We start from the raw sequence: 22,234 nt of genomic DNA, 5'->3' as shown, positions 1-22,234 counted from the left end.
CACTGCAGATGCAGCATCAATCCACCTATTGATCTCACACTCCAGTTTTCCCTCACTCGCGAACAAGACCCCGAGATACTTAAACTCCTCCACTTAGGGCAGGACCTCATCCCTGACCCGGAGAAGGCATTCCCCCTTCTCAGAATCAAGACCATGATCTCAGATTTAGAGGAGCTGATTCTCATCCCAGCTGCTTCACACTCGGCTGCAAACCGCTCCAGCGAAAGCTGAAGATCATGTTCTGATGAAGCCAACAGGACCACATCATCTGCAAAAAGCAGAGACCTGATCCTCAGGCCACCAAAACGGATGTCCTCCACACCTTGGCTGTGCCTAGAAATCCTGTCCATAAAGGTTATGAACAGAATCGGTGACAAAGGGTAGCCTTGGCGGAGTCCAACTCTCACTGGGAACAAGCCCGACTTACTGCCGGCGGTGTGGACCAAGCTCTGACACCGGTCATACAGGGACCTAACAGCCCGTATCAGAGGGCCTGGTACCCCATACTCCCGGAGTACCCCCCACAGGGCCCCCCGAGGGACGCGGTCAAACGCCTTCTCCAAATCCACAAAACACATGTAGACTGGTTGGGCAAATTCCCACGCACCCTCCAGGATCCCCCTAAGGGTATAGAGCTGGTCCAGTGTTCCACGGCCAGGACCAAAACCACATTGCTCCTCCTGAATCTGAGGTTCAACAATCCGACAGACCCTCTTCTCCAGAACCCCTGAACAGACCTTACCAGGAAGGCTCAGGAGTGTGATCCCTCTGTAGTTGGAACACACCCTGTGGTCCCCCCTTTTTAAATAAGGGGACCACTACACCGGTCTGCCAGTCCAGTGGGACTGCCCCCGATGTCCAGCGATATTGCAGAGCCGCGTCAGCCAACACAGCCCCACAACATCCAGAGCCTTAAGGAACTCCGGGCAGATCTCCTCCACCCCTGGAGCCTTGCCACAGAGGAGCTTTTTAACCACCTCAGTGACCTCAGCACCAGAGATTTGAGAGGCCAACCCAAATTCCCCAGACTCTGCTCCCTCACTGGAAGACGTGTCGGTGGGATTGAGGAGGTCTTCGAAGTATCCTGCCCACTGATCCACAAAGTCCTGAGTAGAGGTCAGCAGCACACCGTCCCCACTATACAGGTGCTGGCCAGTAAATTAGAATATCATCAAAAGGTTGAAAATATTTCAGTAATTCCATTCAAAACGTGAAATTTTTCCATTATATTCATGCAATGCACACAGACCAATGTATTTCCGATGTTTATTACGTTTAATTTTGATATTTATAGGTGACAACCAATGAAAACATCAAATCTGGTATCTCAGAAAATTAGAATATTCTAAAGGCCAATGAAAAAATGTTTGTTTCTCTAATGTTGGCCAACTGAAAAGAATGAACATGAAAAGAATGTGCATGTATAGCACTCAATACTTAGTCGGGGCTCCTTTTGCCTCAATAACTGCAGTAATGCGGCGTGGCATGGACTCGATCAGTCTGTGGCACTGCTCAGGTGTTATGAGAGCCCAGGTTGCTCTGATAGTCGTCTTCAGCTCCTCTGCATTGTTGGGTCTAGCGTATTGCATCCTCCGCTTCACAATACCCCATAGATTTTCTATGGGGTTAAGGTCAGGCGAGTTTGCTGGCCAATCAAGGACAGGGATACCATGGTCCTTGAACCAGGTGCTGGTGGTTTTGGCACTGTGTGCAGGTGCCAAGTCCTGTTGAAAGGTGAAGTCTGCATCCCCATAAAGTTGGTCAGCAGCAGGAAGCATGAAGTGCTCTAAAACTTCCTGGTAGACGGCTGCATTGACCCTGGACCTCAGGAAACAGAGTGGGCCAACACCGGCAGATGACATGGCACCCCACACCATCACTGACGGTGGAAACTTTACACTGGACCTCATGCAACGTGGATTCTGTGCTTCTCCGCTCTTCCTCCAGACTCTGGGTCCTTGATTTCCAAAGGAAATGCAGAACTTGCTTTCATCAGAAAACATAACTTTGGACCACTCAGCATCAGTCCAGTCCTTTTTGTCCTTGGCCCAGGCGAGACGCTTCTTGCGCTGTTTCATGTTCAAGAGTGGCTTGACACACGGAATGCGACACCTGAATCCCATGTCTTTCATGAGTCTCCTCGTGGTGGTTCTTGAAGCGCTGACTCCAGCTGCAGTCCACTCTTTGTGGATCTCCCCCACATTTTTGAATGGGTTTGTCGTCACAATTCTCTGCAGGGTGCGGTTATCCCTAGAGCTTGTACACTTTTTTCTACCACATTTTTTCCGTCCCTTCGCCTGTCTGTTAATGTGCTTGGACACAGAGCTCTGCGAACAGCCAGCTTCTTTAGCAATCACCTTTTGTGTCTTGCCCTCCTTGTGCAAGGTGTCAATGATTGTCTTTTGGACAGCTGTTAAGTCAGAAGTCTTCCCCATGATTGTGGTGCCTTCAAAACAAGACTGAGGGACCTTTTAAAGGCCTTTGCAGGTGTTTTGAGTAAATCAGCTGATTAGAGTGGCAGCAGGTGTCTTCTATATTCAGCCTTTTCAGAATATTCTAATTTTTTGAGATACCAAATTTGGAGTTTTCATTAGTTGTCACTTATGAATATCAAATTTAAATGTAATGAACATTGGAAATACATTGGTCTGTGTGCATTGCATGAATATAATGTACAAGTTTCACGTTTTGAATGGAATTACTGAAATATTTTCAACCTTTTGATGATATTCTAATTTACTGGCCAGCACCTGTAGATGGTGTTGGTACCCCCCCCCCCCCCCAGGTGCCGGATGGTGGACCAGAATCTCCTCGAAGCCGTTCGGAAGCCTTGCTCCATGGTCTCCCCGAACTCCTCCCATGCCCAGGATTTTGCCTTGGAGACGCCCCGAGCTGCGTTCCACTTGGACTGCCGGTACCCGTCAGCTGCCTCTGGAGTCCCACAGGCCAAAAAGACCTGATAGGACTCTCTCTTCAGCTTGACAGCATCCCTAACCTCCGATGTCCACCAGCGGGTTCGGGGGTTGCCATCACGACAGGCACTGACGATCCTGCGACCACAGCTCCGGTCGGCCGCCTCAACAATGGAGGCACGGAATAGGGTCCAGTCAGACTCAATGTCCCCCGCCTCCCCCGGAACATTTTGGAAGTTCTGTCGGAGGTGGGAATTGAAGCTCCTTCTGACAGGAGACTCTGCCAGATGTTCCCAGCAGACCCTCGCGATACGTTTGGGCCTGCCTGGTCTGACCGACATCCTCCCCCAGCATCTGAGCCAACTCACCACCAGGTAGTGGTCAGTTGACAGCTCCACCCCTCTCTTCGCCCAGCAGAATGAGGGAGTCACCAGAAGGAGCGCTCTCCAGCACCTCCTCCAAGGTCTCCAAAAAGGGTGGGTAGTCTGAACTGTAGTTTGGTGCATAAGCACAGACCACAGTCAGAACCCGTCCCCCCACACGTAGGTGGAGGGAGGCTAGCCTCTCATTCACTGGGGTAAACCCCAACGTACAGGCGCCTCTCACTGGGAGCAACTCCAGAGTGGTAGAAAGTCCAACCTCTCTCAAAGAAACTGGTTCCAGAGCCAGAGCCATGCGTTGAGGTGAGCCCGACTATATCTAGTTGGAACCTCTCAACCTCACACACCAACTCAGGCTCCTTCCCCACCAGAGAGGTGACATTCCATGTGCCAAGAGCCAGCTTCTGTAGCCGAGGATCAGACCACCAAGGTCCCGCCCTCGACTACCACCCGTCACACACTGCACCCGACCCCTTTGGCCCCTCCCCACGAGTGGTGAGCCCATGGGAAGTGGAGGGAGGCTACCCTCTCATTCACTGGGGTAAACCCCAACGTACAGGCACCAAAATGGGGGGGCGCAACTAGTATGCCCACCCCTTATAATAATAATGTGTGTATAATAATGTGTTTGAGAGGGGATTTCATTATTCCTGTGATCTTTTAGCTCTCACAGATGTGTTATGACTGGAACATCTAAGATGTGGGGTTTAACGACCGGGACCCGTTGACACGGGACTAAACCCATGTCTGAAGCTCAGAGGGTTGTTCTGGGACTCCTGAATGTGTATATAATAATGTCTCTCGTCGTCTCGTCTTCCTCCGCTTATCCGGGTCCGGGTCGCGGGGGCAGCATCCCAACTAGGGAGCTCCAGGCCGTCCTCTCCCCGGCCTTGTCCACCAGCTCCTCCGGCAGGACCCCAAGGCGTTCCCGGACCAGATTGGAGATGTAACCTCTCCAACGTGTCCTGGGTCGACCCGGGGGCCTTCTGCCGGCAGGACATGCCCGAAACACCTCCCCGGGGAGGCGTCCAGGAGGCATCCTGACCAGATGCCCAAACCACCTCAACTGGCTCCTTTCGATCCTCCTTGAACCGTCACCTTATCGTGGTGGAGGAGTTTGAGTGCCCTAATGATCCTAGGAGCTATGTTGTCTGGGGCACTTAGTGCCCCTGGTAGGGTCTCCCATGACAAATTGGTCTTAGGTGAAGGGTGAGACAAAGAACGGTTCGAAGGATCTTTCATGGCGGTTAAAACGAAGAGTCGGAGTACCCGGCCCGGAGGGTTACCGGGGTCCCACCCTGGAGCCAGGCCTGGGGTTGGGGCCCGTGAGCGAGCGCCTGGTGGCCGGGCTTTCGCCCATGGGACCCGGCCGGGCCCAGCCCGAACCGGATACATGGGCTCGTCCAACTGTGGACCCACCACCCGCAGGAGGAACATGAAGGGTCCGGTGCAATGTGAATCGGGTGGCAGACCAAGGCGGGAGCCTTGGCGGTCCAATCCCCGGACAAGATATAATAATGTGTTCATTTAAATGTTTAAAAGGCTACTTAGTTTGGGCAGAAGTGACAAGATGTCAGATCCTTGAGAATGAGGCGGTTTGCTTTTGGGTGTCTGGAAACGAGATCTTAATGTTGACACTTTAATTTTCACTCCAAGCTGAAAATGTTGTTTTTCAGTTTAATATCCCAGCTTTTGAGGGCCATTCAAAGGTCACTTCATCACAGCAGTTTGAATTACTTTGGCCTTTTTTTTTCTCTTCAAAAGCTGATTAAATTTTATAAGATGTTATTCATTCTTCTGAGCAATCAGAAATGTTACCATTCCTTCCAGACGCTTTCACCAGAACCGCCAAATCTCCTCAGAATGTATCCCTGAGCTGGTGTCTGATTGTTTCAGGGTTTCTGCCACCGCCTCCTAAATGTGTCTGGATGTTCGTTTTATTCTGCAGACTGAGCTGCTAATATTTGTCAGAGAAAAGAACACTTAAAGGAAACTGGACAAAACGCCACATTACCTTTTTCCATTTCCAGAAGCAATTCTGACTTGTTCTGCTGCGAGCGTCATAAAAATCTTCATCTTGTTTTGCATGGCCTGGATGTCAACGGTGTGTTTCTGCAGCAGTCGAATCTTAATTTAAACTCTTACCTTCTTGGATGAGAGCAGGTCGCGACCTTCATTCTCCAGTGTCTTAAGAGAGAATTGGTTGACCCCTCTCATGTACTGATGGTGACCTTTCTTAGACCTCCAAGTCCCTCGGGAATACTGATGGAAAGGGAGTCTCCTCCAATTCTGGAGAGAAATTCAGTTCAAACAGAGCTGGAAGCTGCATCCATTTGTCTGCTTTACATTAATATGCAGTTAATATTCCTCCGTCCTAATTACACCGAATACACCATGCTGTGATGCAGCTCGTCAAAATAAGAGCCTCAAGTGTTGCCCAGGGTACTAGATCGTTGATCAGTGTTCACCTGTTTCCCATCCTGTATATATTTGCATGGTTATAAATGTCCAGAGTTCAAATTTTAAATTGTCTGCAGATAAGTTTGCATCAGCTGGTGGAGTTGAGCTGGTTGGTGTCGAACCAAACATGGAGAGATGATGTGGAAACTCGATGGAACAGCGAAAAGCTGCTGCAGAAGCTCAGCTGTCCGGGAGAGTCGGTGCATGGGAAATTATATTGTTTGGAGAAACATCTTCAGATGCTGCCCCAGAGAGATTAGGGGGTCATAATTAAAAATGGTAAAGGTGTATTAGAAGAGGCACATCTGTTAATAAACACAAATAATCCCCGAGGTAAATACTGTAAACAACCCAGAAGGGACAAATACAGAAGAGGATGTCAAGATGAACTAAATGTGGAGCATCGCTCCACCAAAACCAGCTAACCAAACAAAAAGGGATATTCTAAACTGAAACACTAAGTTATTTTTTACTTAGCGGCTTTTAAAGAGTGCCCCTTCCAGTCTGCCATCAGGAGAATTAGATTCTGATCCAGGATGGTGGAGGGGAAGAGCCCCTTTCTTGGCACACTGCTGTCCAAGGTCCTGCATCAGAAGGTAGCTGGAGGTGTCTGGAGCTAGCCCTGGTGCTGAATTCCAGCCGTCGGGACGAACAGGCCGCGGCAGTAAGAAAAAATAGAATGAATAAAATAATTTCTTCGAAGCAATATGAAAAAATAACTGGTAGCTTTTTTAAATGGGTTTTGATTGAATTGCACAGCACTGTAGCAAACCTTCAGCTTTTGCTTTAAAGATGGCCGACGAATTTCTCACTCAACATATTTAAACAAAAGTGGAACACAAACTGTCCAAATGAAAGGCGAAGCAAATATTTGGCTGAATATTTAGATTAGATTTTTGTTTTTAATGAACTGTTAAATCTGTGCACTGGTTTTCTTAACTTTAGTTTTTGGGTAATAATCTCTGTTGGGGTGTTATTTCAGATGCATCAGTCGAACCGAGACTCACTGCAGGACTGATGAAGCCAAAGGAAACGATGAAGCTCTCCACAAATAGTCATCATTTGAAATGTGGGATGGTGGTTTGAGGAGGGGATTTCATTATTCCTGTGATCTTTTAGCTCTCACAGATGCGTTACGACTGGAACATCTAAGATGTGGGATTTAATGACCGGGACCCGTAGACATGGGACTAAACTAATGTCTGAAGCTCAGAGGGTTGTTCTGGGACTCCTAAAATGAACATCAGAGAAAAATAGGAATAAATTAGGATTTAAATTGAGGTCTAATCATTCCACTGATTCCCAACTTCCTCACAATAACACCATGGTGCTTGACTCTTTGGTCATTTAGTCAATCAATCTGATCACTTTTACTGTGGAGGGTAGCTCTGAAGTGCCTTTTTTTCCTCCACCAGACTCAATCCTCATGTAACCCTCTTATCTCTATTAAGGTAGCGCGACTCAGGGTTGCGAATGACCACAGTCACCAATTCTTGTCATGCGTCTGTCTATGTATGTCTGATCTCAGAATTGTGTGTACTGAAACTCTAATTTCCCTCTGGGATTAATAAATTATCTTTGAATTTGAATTTGAATCGCACTGCTCGTCCTCCCCTGGGATCATCTAGTCTGGAGTTTTGAAAGGGAATCTCTGGCTGATGCTCGGCTTCAGGAGTGGACCAGAGCTTTACGCTAATGGAGAGGCTGAAGGAGTCATGGGAGTTTGGTTGTCAACTCCAACAGTTTTGTGGATTTTAAAGAGGCTTTTAACCTCTTAATTGTTGGGGTCAACTAGGGCCATCTGGTCTTTGTTTAACCAAAACAAGTTCTGGATCCTCCGGGTCTGCTCCTGATCTCCGATCTGGTTTGTGATCTTCATAGTCCTGATCTCAAGATGTAGTCATGGAGAGGACGGGTCTGGTTTGGGAACCTCAGAGACTCTTCTGTGCTTTTGTGGATGACGTGGTTCTGGAGAAACGCACCACAACACACTTCTACCGGCTCAGAACAGGAGTGATGCCTAGTTTTTATGAGGTTCTTTTTTTTTTCTTCTTTTTTTTACAGATTTTTACACTGATTAGAACATTTTAAACTAAACCTGAAAACTCCTGATATTTATTTTTTTAGTTTCAGTTCGGATTAACAAATTTTAGAAACCGGACGGTTTAAATGACTGAAAATGTTTTTCTTGCATCATTAAATTTGGTGTAAAGATTGAAAAGGTCAGAACGAGAAGTTTTTTCTGAGACTGAAATGAAACAAAGTAAAATAACGTTCCTGCACCCGAGTTACAAGTGAAAGCAGTTGAACCAACATCAGGAAAACCCTTTTTTACTCTTCTTCCATAAAGATTTTACCGACTCGAGCAAAACCAATTAACCCAAAACTCCACCAGAAGAAGCGAGTGCAGATCGACAAACTGGGGAAAGAGGATTAAAATGTTCATTGTGTGGTTAATTGCTCTGCTTGGCTAAATGTCAATGCTCCTCTCATTTCCCAACAGACGAAATCTGGAATAGCTTTGCTGTTCAATGAGGAGAGCAACAACACCTACGACGTCTGCCTGAGACTGACCCGAGACGCGCTAACCATACAGAAGCTGGATGTGGTTTGCACAAGTGGAAGTGAGTCCCAAGTAAATGTAAGTGCGCTCGAGGCTGGCATTGAAATTCACGCCACATAGCTGCAGATTACTGTCTCGATGTTCACAATATCCCTTTGCCAATAAAAAACTCCCCCTTTCTAAAGCACAGAACTGTTGTACTGCGGAGACAAGCGACCGGCGGTCTGGGCTTAAGCATCAAAGTAAGCCGATAAGATTTCATTACGGAGGAGCTGCAGCGGGGATGAGAAGGCTGTTTGTTTAGGAGAGCTGAAACTCTACATTGTTCATCTCTCTTCTTTATTCCTGGCTCCTCAGGGAGGTGCGGAGCACAACGTGCCCGTGGTCATTTCAAAGATCTTTAAAGACCAAGTAGGTAAGGAAACTTTGTCAATCACAGGAGAGAATGGTGAAGTTCAGGTTATATTTGAGTTAGTTGCACTGTTTGGAGTCTGATGTTTACCAGAAAGATCCAGAAACGCCCTGAATCCAGTAAAACTGCATTTGTGGTGAGTCGAGCTCCTCGTTAAATTAGGGAGTAAAAACACCAAACGGCCTTTAACTTTTAAAGTTTAATATTTTCTTTGCATGGGAAGGAGCCTCCCTACTTATCTGACCTGTGTGTTCTCTATAAGGTCCTCTGCTCAAATGGCCGTGTTCGTTGCCAGCACGAGATGTAAGACTAGAGGAGACGGGGCTTTAGCGGTTGCAGCCCCCCGTCTGTGGACCTATTTACAACTCCTCTTCATCAGCTGACCTGTTTAAGGCTAGGCTTTCGACATATTTGTATTCCGTTGTTTTCAGGGATTGTTAATGTTGTGTTCATGTTTTTAGCAGACGCTTTTGTCCAAAGTGACTTACGGGTGATAATGAAGCCAGCAGGTTGCCCTCGAGGCTACAGAGGGAATGGTAAAATGGTAAATGGCCTGTATTTGATATAGCGCCTTCTAGAGTCCTTGAACCCCCCAAGGCGCTTTACAACACAATCAGTCATTCACCCATTCACACACACATTCATACACTGGTGGGGATGAACTACGATGTAGTCACAGCTGCCCTGGGGCGCACTGACAGAGGCGAGGCTGCCGAGCACTGGCGCCACCGGTCCCTCCGACCACCACCAGCAGGCAACGTGGGTTAAGTGTCTTGCCCAAGGACACAACGACAGCGACAGACTGAGCGGGGCTCGAACCCGCAACCTTCCGATTATGGGGCGAGCACTTAACTCCTGTGCCACCGTCGTGGGAAGCGAACAAGGAGTGTGCAGCAGAGTGGGGGACGGGTGCTGGTTTAGAAGATGCTCTCTGAAGAGCTGGGTCTTCAGGAGTGTCTTGAAAATTTACAAGTTCTATTAGTGCTTGGTAGGTCATTCCACATCTGTGGAACGACACATCTGGATTGTCCTGAGCATGGTGTAGCTAGCCGTTTTTGTTATTGGATTTTAATCATGCTATTATTTTATTTGGTTTTAAAGGCGACAGTGGCACAGGAGTTAAATGCTCGCCCCGTAATCGGTAGGTTGCAGGTTCGAGCCCCGCTCAGTCTGTCGCTTGTGTCCTTGGGCAAGACACTTAACCCCCCTTGGCTGCTGGTGGTGGTCGGAGGGACCGGTGGCGCCTGTGCTCGGCAGCCTCGCCTCTGTCAGTGCGCCCCAGGGCAGCTGTGGCTACATCGTAGCTCATCATCACCAGTGTATGAATGTGTGTGTGAATGGGTGAATGACTGATTGTGTTGTAAAGCGCCTTGGGGGGCTCCAGGACTCTAGAAGGTGCTATATCAAATACAGGCCATTTACCATTTGCCATTAGTTTTCAGGGTTTTATTTTCATTTGTTTTCTGCTTATGTTGAGCACTTTGGCTACAGCTATTTGTTGCTGTAAATGTGCTATATGAATAAAATTTACATTAATGTTCCAAAAACGCCTGGATAGTGGGCGGGGCTTTCAGGAACTCTGATGAACAGGATGCCATGGCTTCGTTTCCAGTCAAAGTTGGCCATTTTTTCTTAGTTTTTGGAGGAAAAGATTTGAATTGGCTACATTTCAAGTTGGTCGGCTCATTTAAAGCTGATATTTTTCATTTTGCAAGTACCTGAACACATCATTCCTGAGCACCACCTCAGGCTATAAATTATGATCTGCCGACATCAGAAGGAGCAGGTTAGGCTCCTTCAGCACAGAGAAAACAAGTCAAATGGGCAGCAAAGATAATTAAATCGCTAATTTAATGTGAACTCAAACATTCTGCAGGTTGAAAAGCATTTAATCAGTTTGATAAAAAGCTTCAGAACTTGTAAATGTTCTGAAGTTGGGATGAAGTGAAAACGGCTTCTAATGAGCAGCATTTGGTGCGGTTGGTGGTTTTCCAAACTCTGAGCTCGAGCACAGACGGAGAGTGAAAACTAAATCCTCCCCGTGGTTCACGATTCTTCTCTAGGACGTCTCGCGTCTTTTTGGACACGAGAGATGTCTCTTTGTGTCTCGAGGACATGAAACACTTTCGTCGTTTCTTCCTCTGTTGCTGCAAATGAGGATAAATCCTAATTGGTTCTTATTTCACGCTCCGCTTGTCTAACCTTTTGGACGTTTCTGGACACAGACACTGATTATTTCTATTATCATGTATGAAATGAGCAATTATTTAGTGATGTTTTCATTAACCTCCTGCAGCCGATCAGACGGGGAAGCTGTTCGTCGGAGACGCCGTTCTGCAGGTGGGTTCATGACCTCCTTACCCTGGAACCAGTTTGGGTCAGGGCTCCCTAATCTCGGCTCTTTTATTCTGACGCTGAAATGAATCGTGAGAATACTGTGAAGGTTGAGCAACATGATTTGAATCCGATGATTCCTTCTTCTGCTCCTGCTAACCACTTTAAATTCAATCTACCTCCTCAGAGTTTTCATTGTTGCTCTGATGTTCTGGATTCAGATCATCTGTTTTGTGTTTTTCATGCATGAAGTTAATTTGAGTTTTTATTGAGCGAGCTGCTTATGTGGAATTTTAAACGGACAGAACATTCCTACTGGACATGGTTCTGCATTAGAATATGAATGGGAGCGCTGCTGCCTCCAGCTTCGGAGTGTCTCCACTTCATATTTATTTGCGGGATATTTGAACCGTCACACTCCAGAAAATTACATCTCTTCATGGGATTCAAGTCGGTGGCGGAAAGGGAGACGGCTCTCAGAGAGGAGGATGAAATTAGGAAATAAAAATGAATATTTTATAGAAGTTGGACACATTCCTGCTGCTTTTGGTCCAAATAGTTTTGGAGAGTCTCTGAGGTGTTCGGAAATATGGCCCCATCCCTGAAAAAAAGTAAATTCACCTTCATGTCGTTGATTTTAACAACCGAGGTTAAAAAATGGGAATAAAAATGTTTAAAGTTGCACATTTTCCTGTAAGAGTCCCTGTAGCGCTGTTTAAATGATAGCTATGATGCTAATGTGGTTTATTTATCCAAGATGAGTCAAAACCACCAAGATTAGTGTCGGAGACGATTCCCCATAATGCACTGCCCGGACTTTAGTGTTCTCTGCTTGTTTCTCTTTGAGTTATTTTTGATTTGCTTCAGTTTTGTTTCTAATTGTTTGTAAGTTTAGGATGAATCTGATGTTTGGCTGGGATGAGTCCAGGATTCCGGATCCTGGAATGTAGAATTCCTGCATCTGCTAATCCTTGACTAATGTCTCTTCAGGTTAATGGGATTAATGTGGAACACTGCACCCATCAGGAAGTTGTAAGTAGATATTAGGTGCTTCACTTCTTTATTATTAGGTTGAAATCATAAAGTTTCCTGTTTTATTTTTGTTTGATTTGGTGAAACTGGTAAAAAAAAAAAAGAGCCTCTCCTCTAGATTGAGGTGTTCCTCTGGACTCCAGCTGCTTTTGTTCAGCTCCTGTTTGTGTCTAGTGTCTGTTATCTGCTGCCGTCCTCCCATCGTCTCCCACACAGCTGCAAACAGCTGTTCTTCTCACCACAGTCACCTCCAGAGTGTCAAAAACATAATGAGCAGTTTCTAATGGCAGCTCGTCTCCGAGGAGAGGAGAGGAGAGGAGAGGAGAGGACGTCTGGACAGACTCTGCAACTCCTTCCTGTTTTATTCAGGAAACGTTTTTAGACAAATCTAATTTACACGAAGTTCTCACAGAACAGGAGTGATTTCTGGACTCGATCCTGTCAGATAAACCTCGTTTCTGCTCGTTGTGAAGGGCAGGTTCTGGTGAAATGTCTCTCTTTGATCAGACATCCTGACAAACGTGGGTTGTCTGATTTGTGAGGTCAGAGCTGATCTTCTGTCTGTGTGGATCCGTTTGTGCTGCCAGGTTCACCTCCTCCGTACCGCGGGAGACGAGGTCACCATCACCGTTCGCTACCTGAGAGAAGTCCCGTCGTTCCTGAAACTGCCTCTGGGTGAGCGTTGAGCGGTTCACAGCTCACATGAGTGTTCATTTCAGGGAGATAAAATGTCACGCTCGCTCGCTAGGTGGAAAATAGTCCACTTAACTTCTGCAGCTGCAGGAGACTGGGAGGAGATTAAAAGTGACAAATAAAATCATGCAGGTGAGGAAAACGGCTTTGAGCAAGAAAATGTTGTTTTTTTTTACTGATGGAAGGAGTACGACCAGCAGAGTGAAGGGAATCGATTATTATAGCTGAAATAATGACGGAGTGAAAAATTCACTAATGTTGAACTCTGATGTTTATTAAAACCTTTTTAATCATCTTTGGTGTTATTTTAAAGTTTTCTACACGGCTGTCCGAGATAAAAGTTTATTATAACATCTCAACTTTTGCAACTCTAACACAGAACTGTGTCTTTCTGGAGAGGATCACAGAGCAGGGAGACAGTTTGTCGTCCCGGACCAGATCTATAAACACCAGCTGGTGATGATAAAAGAGCTGAGAATGTTTATTATTAGTGTTTCAAACTGTTTTATAAAAACAGTCACTGAAGGGTTCTGACCCGCCTTGAACCCTTTTTGACACTCCGCTTTAAGGGGGCTGGATTGGGGGGTTAAACCACCAAATAGTTCCCGAGCTGCAGCTCGCCGCTCCCCACAGGGATGGGTCAAACTTTGACTTTAACCACATTACTGGTGATTAAAACATCAAATCGTCTCGTTGCCTTCCTGCCGACGTCTTGATGTAGCAGGATTTTAGCTTTTTTAAGGAACCTGTGACCTCTTTGTAGTTGGATGTTAGGTTTGATGTTTTTGGTTCTGGTCTCGTCTGAGTGAATCCATCAGATCGGGCCACTGTTTTTCCATCATGTGGTTTCTGGCTGTTTTTGTGGAGTTGCTAATGCTAATTTTTAGCTTCTGCTTTCTGAGACGCACGTTGAACTCTCAGTCCTGTGGGCGGTCCCAAGAAAAGTGGGCGGGGCCATGAAGAGACTTTTTCTGCCCCAATTGTTTTCCCATCAGTTTCCTTTGTGTGGCTAATGCTAATGCTAATTCATTCAGTCTGCATGTGCAGCTCTGATGGATCGTATTTCAAAAAGAACGAGCATTACGCAGTTTCCATGGTACCTAGAGCTTTCTCCACCCAGGGAGGAAATGGTTTCCAAACACTCAGCTGATGACATCACCGACAATATGAACTCACATCAAAGCCTTCGGATGTTTGATCGTTAGCCGGGAATTAAACCGCCTTCCGTCGGATCTTTCTCTGACTATCCGATGAATCAGCTCTGAACCACAAGAAGAACTTATCTCTTTTTAGTAAATGTGAAGATTTCTCCAGTCAACGTGAGAATTTTTTTGTGTCATTTGTTTATTTTAAAGGGCACACAGATGTGGAGAAATAAACAAACTACAAGGCTACCGCAAGGCCGGAATAACCATATGGGCAACTGGGCAATTGCCCAGGGCCCATGAATATTGTTGCCCAGGTTACAACAAAGTGTTAATCTGGCCCTGGGCTACCGTGAGAATTTGACTCGTTTGATTAAAATCTTCAAACTCAACCTGTCTGCTCTGAAATTCTGTTTTCATGTGTGCAGATTGAATCAGGATTAGGAAGGGTGGAGAGTTTTCATTTTTCTGTGGGAATAAATGGAAAATATGTGGGAGAGCTCAGATTAAAGACAGGAAGTCTGTAATGAATCACCGCGGAGCTTTGAGTTGTAATGATCTTCATGTTTCTTGTTAAAAATAAAATTTCTAGATTCATTTCTGAATTTCATCTTTTTCTTCTTCAGGTTCTCCGGGTTTGGGCCACAGCCGAGTTTCCTCTCCGCTCTTCGACAGCGGCTTACATTTAAGCTCAAATGGAAGCAACACGGTGAGAGGCCAGTTTGATGCTGAGAACGGTTTATCGTATCCTAAATGTTGACTCTTGTAGTTGTAGCGTAGTAACATTTGAGATCTCTCTCTCTCTCTCTCTCTCTCTCTCGCTCTCTCTCGCTCTCTCTCGCTCTCTCTCTCTCTCTCTCGCTCTCTCTCTCTCTCGCTCTCTCTCTCTCTCTCTCTCGCTCTCTCTCTCTCTCTCTCGCTCTCTCGCTCTCTCTCTCTCTCTCTCTCTCTCGCTCTCTCTCTCGCTCTCTCGCTCTCTCTCTCTCTCTCTCGCTCTCTCTCTCTCTCTCTCTCTCTCTCTCTCTCTCTCTCTCTCTCTCTCTCTCTCTCTCTCTCTCTCTCTCGTCCACATGGAACATAAAGCAACGTGTGACCTGCGACCCTGTTGCTCGAGGTTCAGGGCTTTTTTGAGGAGATTTTTCTAGTTTTCATGCAAATGGTTACGACTGACCGCAACGAGCTACCTTTGGCTACCAGAGGCACCTTAACGAGTCAGCTGTTACTATAGCAACCTTAATGAGTAGCTGCCACTAGCGTTAACAATTTTGACACTTGCACAGATTAATAACCAATTGCTAATAAGCATGTAGCATGAAATCGGTCCCAGATTATAGCTGGACCTCTCTGAAATCAGCTGATGATTATTTCAGTAGATGCCTTGTCACCGTATCAAATTTAATCTATTCACATAAACAGCCTTTCTGAAACTCAACTCTTTAGTCCTGTTAAACCTCACCTGCACCTTTTTATAAAGGTGTTTTTTCAGTGTGTGTTCAGGAGTAGTGATCAATGAGCGCTCTGATGCTTGTAGCTGTCGTCGGACGTCATCTGGGTGCTGGGTCGTCTCACTTCAAACAGAAAACATTTGGAATGGTTTCACCTGCATGTGAACCTGGAGCAACATCACAGAGAAACACAATGAGCCCCGGATGTGCCAGATTCTCCCTCGTCAGACAGGAAACGACCCAGATTAAAAAACACCAGCAGCCTTTAAACCTAGACCCACCTGAGCTTATTCTGGTTAGGGTTGGGTCTGAGGGCAAATCATCCAGTCATCAGATGGGATTTATGTGAAGTTACCAGTTTGTGTAAAGAAACGAGGCGTTTGTTTCTGGCAGCAGCTCAACTGTTTATTCTTACACAGAAGATCATTTGGAACGAGTCAGCTGATCACCAAAACATCTGGTAGGAGTTTGTTCACGAGTCCGGGTCTGATCCATGTCAGTAGTTGTTCAAGTCTCAAAGAAAAGCTCAGGTCTAAATCTGAAGGTCGATGCCAGTTCAGCATTACCACAGATGCAGGATGACCAGTGATACAAAATAAAACACCGGATGGTTTTATTAAAAGACTGAAATGGTTTTTGTGACTTAAATAAATCTGAACGCTCTCTGGTGAATTATTCTCTCCATCACACTATTTGTTCAGTATTAATGTTTAAGATTTTGCCCGTACTGCAGAGTCTTTTCTGACTTTTACATTTGGTCCTTTTGGTTGACGTGCTTACGTTTACCTGTGAAGTTCCCCACTGACGGGCAATAAGGGATAGCTGTTTTTACATTTCAGTTGATTTGATTTATTAACCATATCTGTTAAACCTGCGTCTCGCCACGGCTGACGGTCTCCGTGATGACGTCTCAAGTACTAATTTAAATAAGTGTGAAACTGAAGATGGTTTAATGAAACCAGCAGCTTGTTTCCATGAACAAACTTTAGTTGTGAAGGTCAGCAGAAGGACCGGCGGTTTTTGTACCTCTAGTATTGCAGACCACTTATCAGCCGCTTCACACAAATCCATTTTGACTTTGACTCATTATCACATACAAACTAATCCATCCTGTCCTTCTTGGACACCTGAGGGACGGTGTTTAAGAGCAGGGCTGTGGGTTCAACGCTGATGTTAAGCTGCTGTAGAGTTGGAGGAAAAACCATCTATCTGAGCTGAAAATGTGGTTAATGAGGCTTTTCTACTTGTTGGAGTGGCGATGATGGGTTCAGACACAAGTGTTGGTTTTCTGCTGATATTCAGTCACATCCTCTCAGATCTGTGAATCTGCAGTAAATTAATCCCATCATTGCAGCTGTAGATTTTTCAGTGATATCCCAAACTTCAGGCACCATGTGTACCTTTTCCGTGTCTTTTCTGCTTTAAAGACATGTTTAACAGTGTGGCTGTGTGTCATTTAGATGGTTTTGTCAGGTTCAAATTCAAAAACGTAGCTTTTGTCTGTACAAAGAGAATCAACCTTCTGCTGCTTTTGTCTAAGAAATGTAATTTCAGAGCCTAAACGCAGAAAGCATCAGACCTCTAGAGAGTTTTGGGTCATGAGTTTCCTCAGAACCTCCAAATAGGGACGATTGTTGGAGGATATTGCTGTTTTAGTCTGGGATCAGACCTAATCTCACTTTCAGGTTTCATATGAAGCCTAAAGATGGAGACCAGTAATGCCGTCCCAAAAAGCTACGCTAACAGCATGCCGAGTGTTTTATCCAAAGTCTTATAGGGTGGTCAGTAATGAGAGGGCACATTAAGCTAGTGGTGGGCTGTGGTTGCCGTGGTAACTGACGGATTAAGACCATGTTTGCACATTGTGTTTACTGACTCAGTCACATGAAGTTACATATTCAAAGCTGTAAACACCACTGATAATCAGAGAACCCAGCAACTGGCATTAGTGTTAGCTGCTCTTTTAGTTTTAAACTCTGTAGCAGCCAACCAGCAGCCGCTAACCACCAGCAACTAACAACCAGCAACAACCAACAACCAACAGCAACTAACAACCAGCAGCCGCTAACCACCAGCAACTAACAACCAGCAGCAACCAGCAGCCGCTAACCACCAGCAACTAACAACCAGCAGCAACCAGCAGCCGCTAACCACCAGCAACTAACAACCAGCAGCAACCAACAACCAGCAGCAACCAACAACCAGCAGCAACCAACAACCAGCAGCAACCAACAACCAGCAGCAACCAACAACCAGCAGCAACCAACAACCAACAGCAACCAACAACCAGCAGCAACCAACAACCAGCAGCAACTAACAACCAGCAGCAACCAGCAGCCGCTAACCACCAGCAGCAACCAACAACCAGCAGCAACCAACAACCAGCAGCAACCAACAACCAGCAGCAACTAACAACCAGCAGCAACCAGCAGCCGCTAACCACCAGCAGCAACCAACAACCAGCAGCAACCAACAACCAGCAGCAACCAACAACCAGCAGCAACCAACAACCAACAGCAACTAACATCCAACAGCAACCAACAACTAGCAGCAGCTAACCAGTAATCAGCATTACTGCATTGACACCTGCAGAGTGACCATAGCCTAAGTAACCTCTCCTGTCTGGGATCACCTTTTTCTTTCACAAAATCGTTTGCAGCCCGATCAGTAAAATAAGACCAAACCTAAATTTCTGTTTCCCTGTTAAAGATGCAGCTGTCAGAATCAACCAGTCACCGCCTACCCAGTAGCCTCCTGGGTTAAATGGAGTTTCTGCCTCTCCAGTTGGTTTTCAGAGCCTCCAGAATGTGAAACGGACCCAACGTAGAACCATCTGGGCAACGACTGTTTCTCACCTGTGAAGCTGCTGTATCTCTGAAGCAGAGGCTTACCTTTGGCAGGTGTAATCCCCTCTGACAGCCCGATAGTGCTCGTTTCCTGCCACACCACCCACTTCCTGAAGGCCTCCACTCCAGACTTAACCTCACCAGTTTGTTGTCCGCTGACATAATGGGGGCGAGGGATTTAAATTTCCTTTTGAAATGTGCTTGGTAGGTTTTTGTGGAGCTGACGCGGGTCGTCGTGCAGCCCAGAAATGCCAGCTGGTTTTATTATTCTCTTGTGAACACACACCTGAACATCAGATTATTTAGAACAGCTCAGTGCTGACAGGTCTTATTTTTATTCAGTCACATTCGCTGTAACTCATCCTCTGTTGTGACGGATCTGCTCATTAGGAGCAGGTGTCATTTGCATTCATATGTGGGAAAACATTTAATTAGAAAACTTTTGTCTGCATGTTTTGCTCCAGGCGCTGTGAACAGATGCTTTTAATGTTGATTAATTGAAGCTTAAATCTTCGTCTTCGTCTTCCTCCGCTTATCCGGGTCCGGGTCGCGGGGGCAGCATCCCAACTAGGGAGCTCCAGGCCGTCCTCTCCCCGGCCTTGTCCACCAGCTCCTCCGGCAGGACCCCAAGGCGTTCCCGGACCAGATTGGAGATGTAACCTCTCCAACGTGTCCTGGGTCGACCCGGGGGCCTTCTGCCGGCAGGACATGCCCGAAACACCTCCCCAGGGAGGCGTCCAGGAGGCATCCTGACCAGATGCCCAAACCACCTCAACTGGCTCCTTTCGATCCGGAGGAGCAGCGGTTCTACTCAGAGTCCCTCCCGAATGTCCGAGCTCCTCACCCTATCTCTAAGGCTGAGCCCGGCCACCCTACGGAGGAAACTCATTTCGGCCGCTTGTATCCGCGATCTCGTTCTTTCGGTCATTACCCAAAGCTCATGACCATAGGTGAGGATTGGGACGTAGATCGACCGGTAAATCGAGAGCCTGGCTTTCTGGCTCAGCTCCCTCTTCCCCACGACAGATCGGCTCAGCGTCCGCATCACTGCAGACGCCGAACCAATCCGCCTGTCGATCTCCCGATCCCTCCTACCCTCACTCGTGAACAAGACCCCGAGATACTTAAACTCCTCCACTTGAGGTAGGACCTCTCCCCCGACCCGGAGGTGGCAAGCCACCCTTTTCCGGTCGAGAACCATGGTCTCAGATTTGGAGGTGCTGATCCTTATCCCAGCCGCTTCACATTCGGCCGCGAACCTACCCAGCAAGAGCTGAAGGTCAGAGCTGGATGAAGCTAGGAGGACCACATCATCCGCAAAAAGCAGAGATGAGATTCTCCTGCCACCAAACTCGACACACTCCACACCACGGCTGCGTCTAGAAATTCTGTCCATAAAAGTGATGAACAGAACTGGTGACAAAGGGCAGCCCTGGCGGAGTCCAACCCTCACTGGGAACAGGTCCGACTTACTACCGGCTATGCGGACCAAACTCACGCTCCTCTGGTAAAGGGACTGAATGGCCCTTAACAGAAAGCCACCCACCCCATACTCCTGGAGCGTCCCCCACAGGGTGCCCCTGGGGACACGGTCATAAGCCTTCTCCAAATCCACAAAGCACATGTGGATTGGTTGGGCAAACTCCCATGCCCCCTCCATCACCCTTGCAAGGGTATAGAGCTGGTCCACAGTTCCACGGCCAGGACGAAAACCACATTGCTCCTCCTCTATCTGAGATTCAACTATCGATCGGACCCTCCTCTCCAGTACCTTGGAGTAGACCTTTCCAGGGAGGCTGAGGAGTGTGATCCCCCTATAGTTGGAACACACCCTCAGGTCACCCTTCTTAAAGATGGGGACCACCACCCCGGTCTGCCACTCCCTAGGAACTGCCCCCGATGACCACGCAATGTTGTAGAGACGTGTCAACCATGACAGCCCTACAACATCCATAGCCTTGAGATACCCAGGACGAACCTCATCCGCCCCCGGGGCTCTGCCGCTGTGTAGTTGTTTGACTACCTCAGCAACTTCTGCCCCCGAGATCGGACAGTCCATCCCCAGGCCTCCCAGCTCTGGTTCCTCCTCGGAATGCGCATTGGTGGGATTGAGGAGCTCCTCAAAGTATTCCTTCCACCGTCCGACTATAGCCTCAGTTGACGTCAGCAGCTCCCCATCCCCACTGTAAACAGTGTGAGCGAGTTGCTGCCTTCCTCTCCTGAGGCGCCGGACAGTTTGCCAGAACCTCTTTGGAGCCGATCGATAGTCTTTCTCCATGGCCTCACCAAACTCCTCCCATGCCCGAGATTTTGCCTCGGCAACTGCCACTGCTCCACCCCGCTTGGCTATCCGGTACCTGTCTGCTGCCTCCGGAGACCCACAGACCAGCCACGCCCTGTAGGCCTCCTTCTTCAGCCTGACGGCTCCCCGAACCTCTGGTGTCCACCAGCGTGTACGGGGGTTGCCACCACGACTGGCACCGGCCACCTTACGACCACAGCTAGCAACAGCCGCCTCGACAATCGCAGAGTGGAACAAGGCCCACTCGGACTCAATGTCCCCCACTGCTCTCGGGACGTGGTCAAAGCTCTCCCGGAGGTGGGAGTTGAAGACCGTCTTGACAGGTTCTTCTGCCAGGCGTTCCCAGCAGACCCTCACTATGCGTTTGGGTCTGCCAGGTCTACGCGGCATGTTCCCTTGCCATCTGATCCAACTCACCACCAGGTGGTGATCAGTTGACAGCTCCGCCCCTCTCTTCACTCGGGTGTCCAAAACATACGGCCGCAGGTCAGATGATACGACTACAAAATCTATCATCGACCTGTGACCTAGGCTGCCCTGGTACCAAGTGTACCGGTGGGCATCCTTATGTTCGAACATGGTGTTCGTTATGGCCAAACTGCGGCTTGCACAGAAGTCCAATAACAAAACACCGCTCGAGTTCTGATTAGGTGGGCCGTTCCTCCCAATCACACCCCTCCAGGTCAAGCTGTCATTGCCCACGTGAGCATTGAAGTCCCCCAGCAGGACAATGGAGTCCCCTGATGGAGCACTATCTAGCACTCGTCCCAGGGACTCCAAAAAGGGTGGGTACTCTGAACTGATATTTGGCCCATAAGCACAAACAACAGTCAGGACCCGTTCCCCGACCCGAAGGCGCAAGGAAGCTACCCTCTTGTCCCCCGGGGTAAACCCCAACACACAGGCAGAGAGTCTCGGGGCTAACAAAAAGCCAACCCCAGCCCTCCGCCTCTCACCCGGAGCAACTCCAGCAAAGTAGAGTGTCCAACCCCTCTCCAGGTCTCGGGTTCCAGAGCCAATGCAATGTGTCGAGGTGAGTCCGACTATATCTAGCCGGTACCGCTCAACCTCTGCCACAAGCTCCGGCTCCTTCCCCGCCAGCGGGGTGACGTTCCATGTCCCAAAAACTAGTTTTCTTGTCCGGGGATTGGACTGCCAAGGCTCCCGCCTTGGTCTGCCACCCGATTCGCATTGCACCGGACCCTTCATGTTCCTCCTGCGGGTGGTGGGTCCACAGTTGGACGAGCCCATGTATCCGGTTCGGGCTGGGCCCGGCCGGGCCCCATGGGCGAAAGCCCGGCCACCAGGCGCTCGCTCTCGGGCCCCAACCCCAGGCCTGGCTCCAGGGTGGGACCCCGGTAACCCTCCGGGCCGGGTACTCCGACTCTTCGTTTTAACCGCCATGAAAGATCCTTCGAACCGTTCTTTGTCTCACCCTTCACCTAAGACCAATTTGTCATGGGAGACCCTACCAGGGGCACTAAGTGCCCCAGACAACATAGCTCCTAGGATCATTAGGGCACTCAAACTCCTCCACCACGATAAGGTGACGGTTCAAGGAGGAGCTTGAATCTGACAAATTTTAAATGAATCGATCACGTGACACCTTCTGCTGCCAACGTTTAGACGAGCTGAAGCGCCTAATTGTTTTTGTCTCCAAAAACTTTAGAAAAACTCAAATGTATGAAAACCCATCCTGATCAGGATGAA

General features: G+C 47.8%; 1 protein-coding gene across 2 annotated transcripts in view; it reads left to right on the top strand.

Moving 5' to 3' along the window:
- sntg2 (syntrophin, gamma 2) overlaps positions 1–22,234 on the top strand; it is a 78,715-nt gene that overhangs the window by 14,188 nt on the left and 42,293 nt on the right. For both annotated transcript variants that reach the window (XM_015970509.3, XM_054741460.2), the window contains exons 2-8: positions 8,256–8,393; positions 8,501–8,557; positions 8,673–8,730; positions 11,024–11,067; positions 12,052–12,093; positions 12,681–12,768; positions 14,558–14,640. In XM_015970509.3, coding sequence (XP_015825995.3) covers positions 8,256–8,393; positions 8,501–8,557; positions 8,673–8,730; positions 11,024–11,067; positions 12,052–12,093; positions 12,681–12,768; positions 14,558–14,640 — 510 coding nt within the window. The remainder of the gene's footprint in view (positions 1–8,255; positions 8,394–8,500; positions 8,558–8,672; positions 8,731–11,023; positions 11,068–12,051; positions 12,094–12,680; positions 12,769–14,557; positions 14,641–22,234) is intronic.

Source organism: Nothobranchius furzeri, chromosome 18 (assembly GCF_043380555.1).
Source record: "Nothobranchius furzeri strain GRZ-AD chromosome 18, NfurGRZ-RIMD1, whole genome shotgun sequence".
NCBI classification, from domain to species: domain Eukaryota; kingdom Metazoa; phylum Chordata; class Actinopteri; order Cyprinodontiformes; family Nothobranchiidae; genus Nothobranchius; species Nothobranchius furzeri.
Note: the sequence above shows the minus strand (reverse complement) of the source record. Positions and strands in the feature narration are given on the sequence as shown.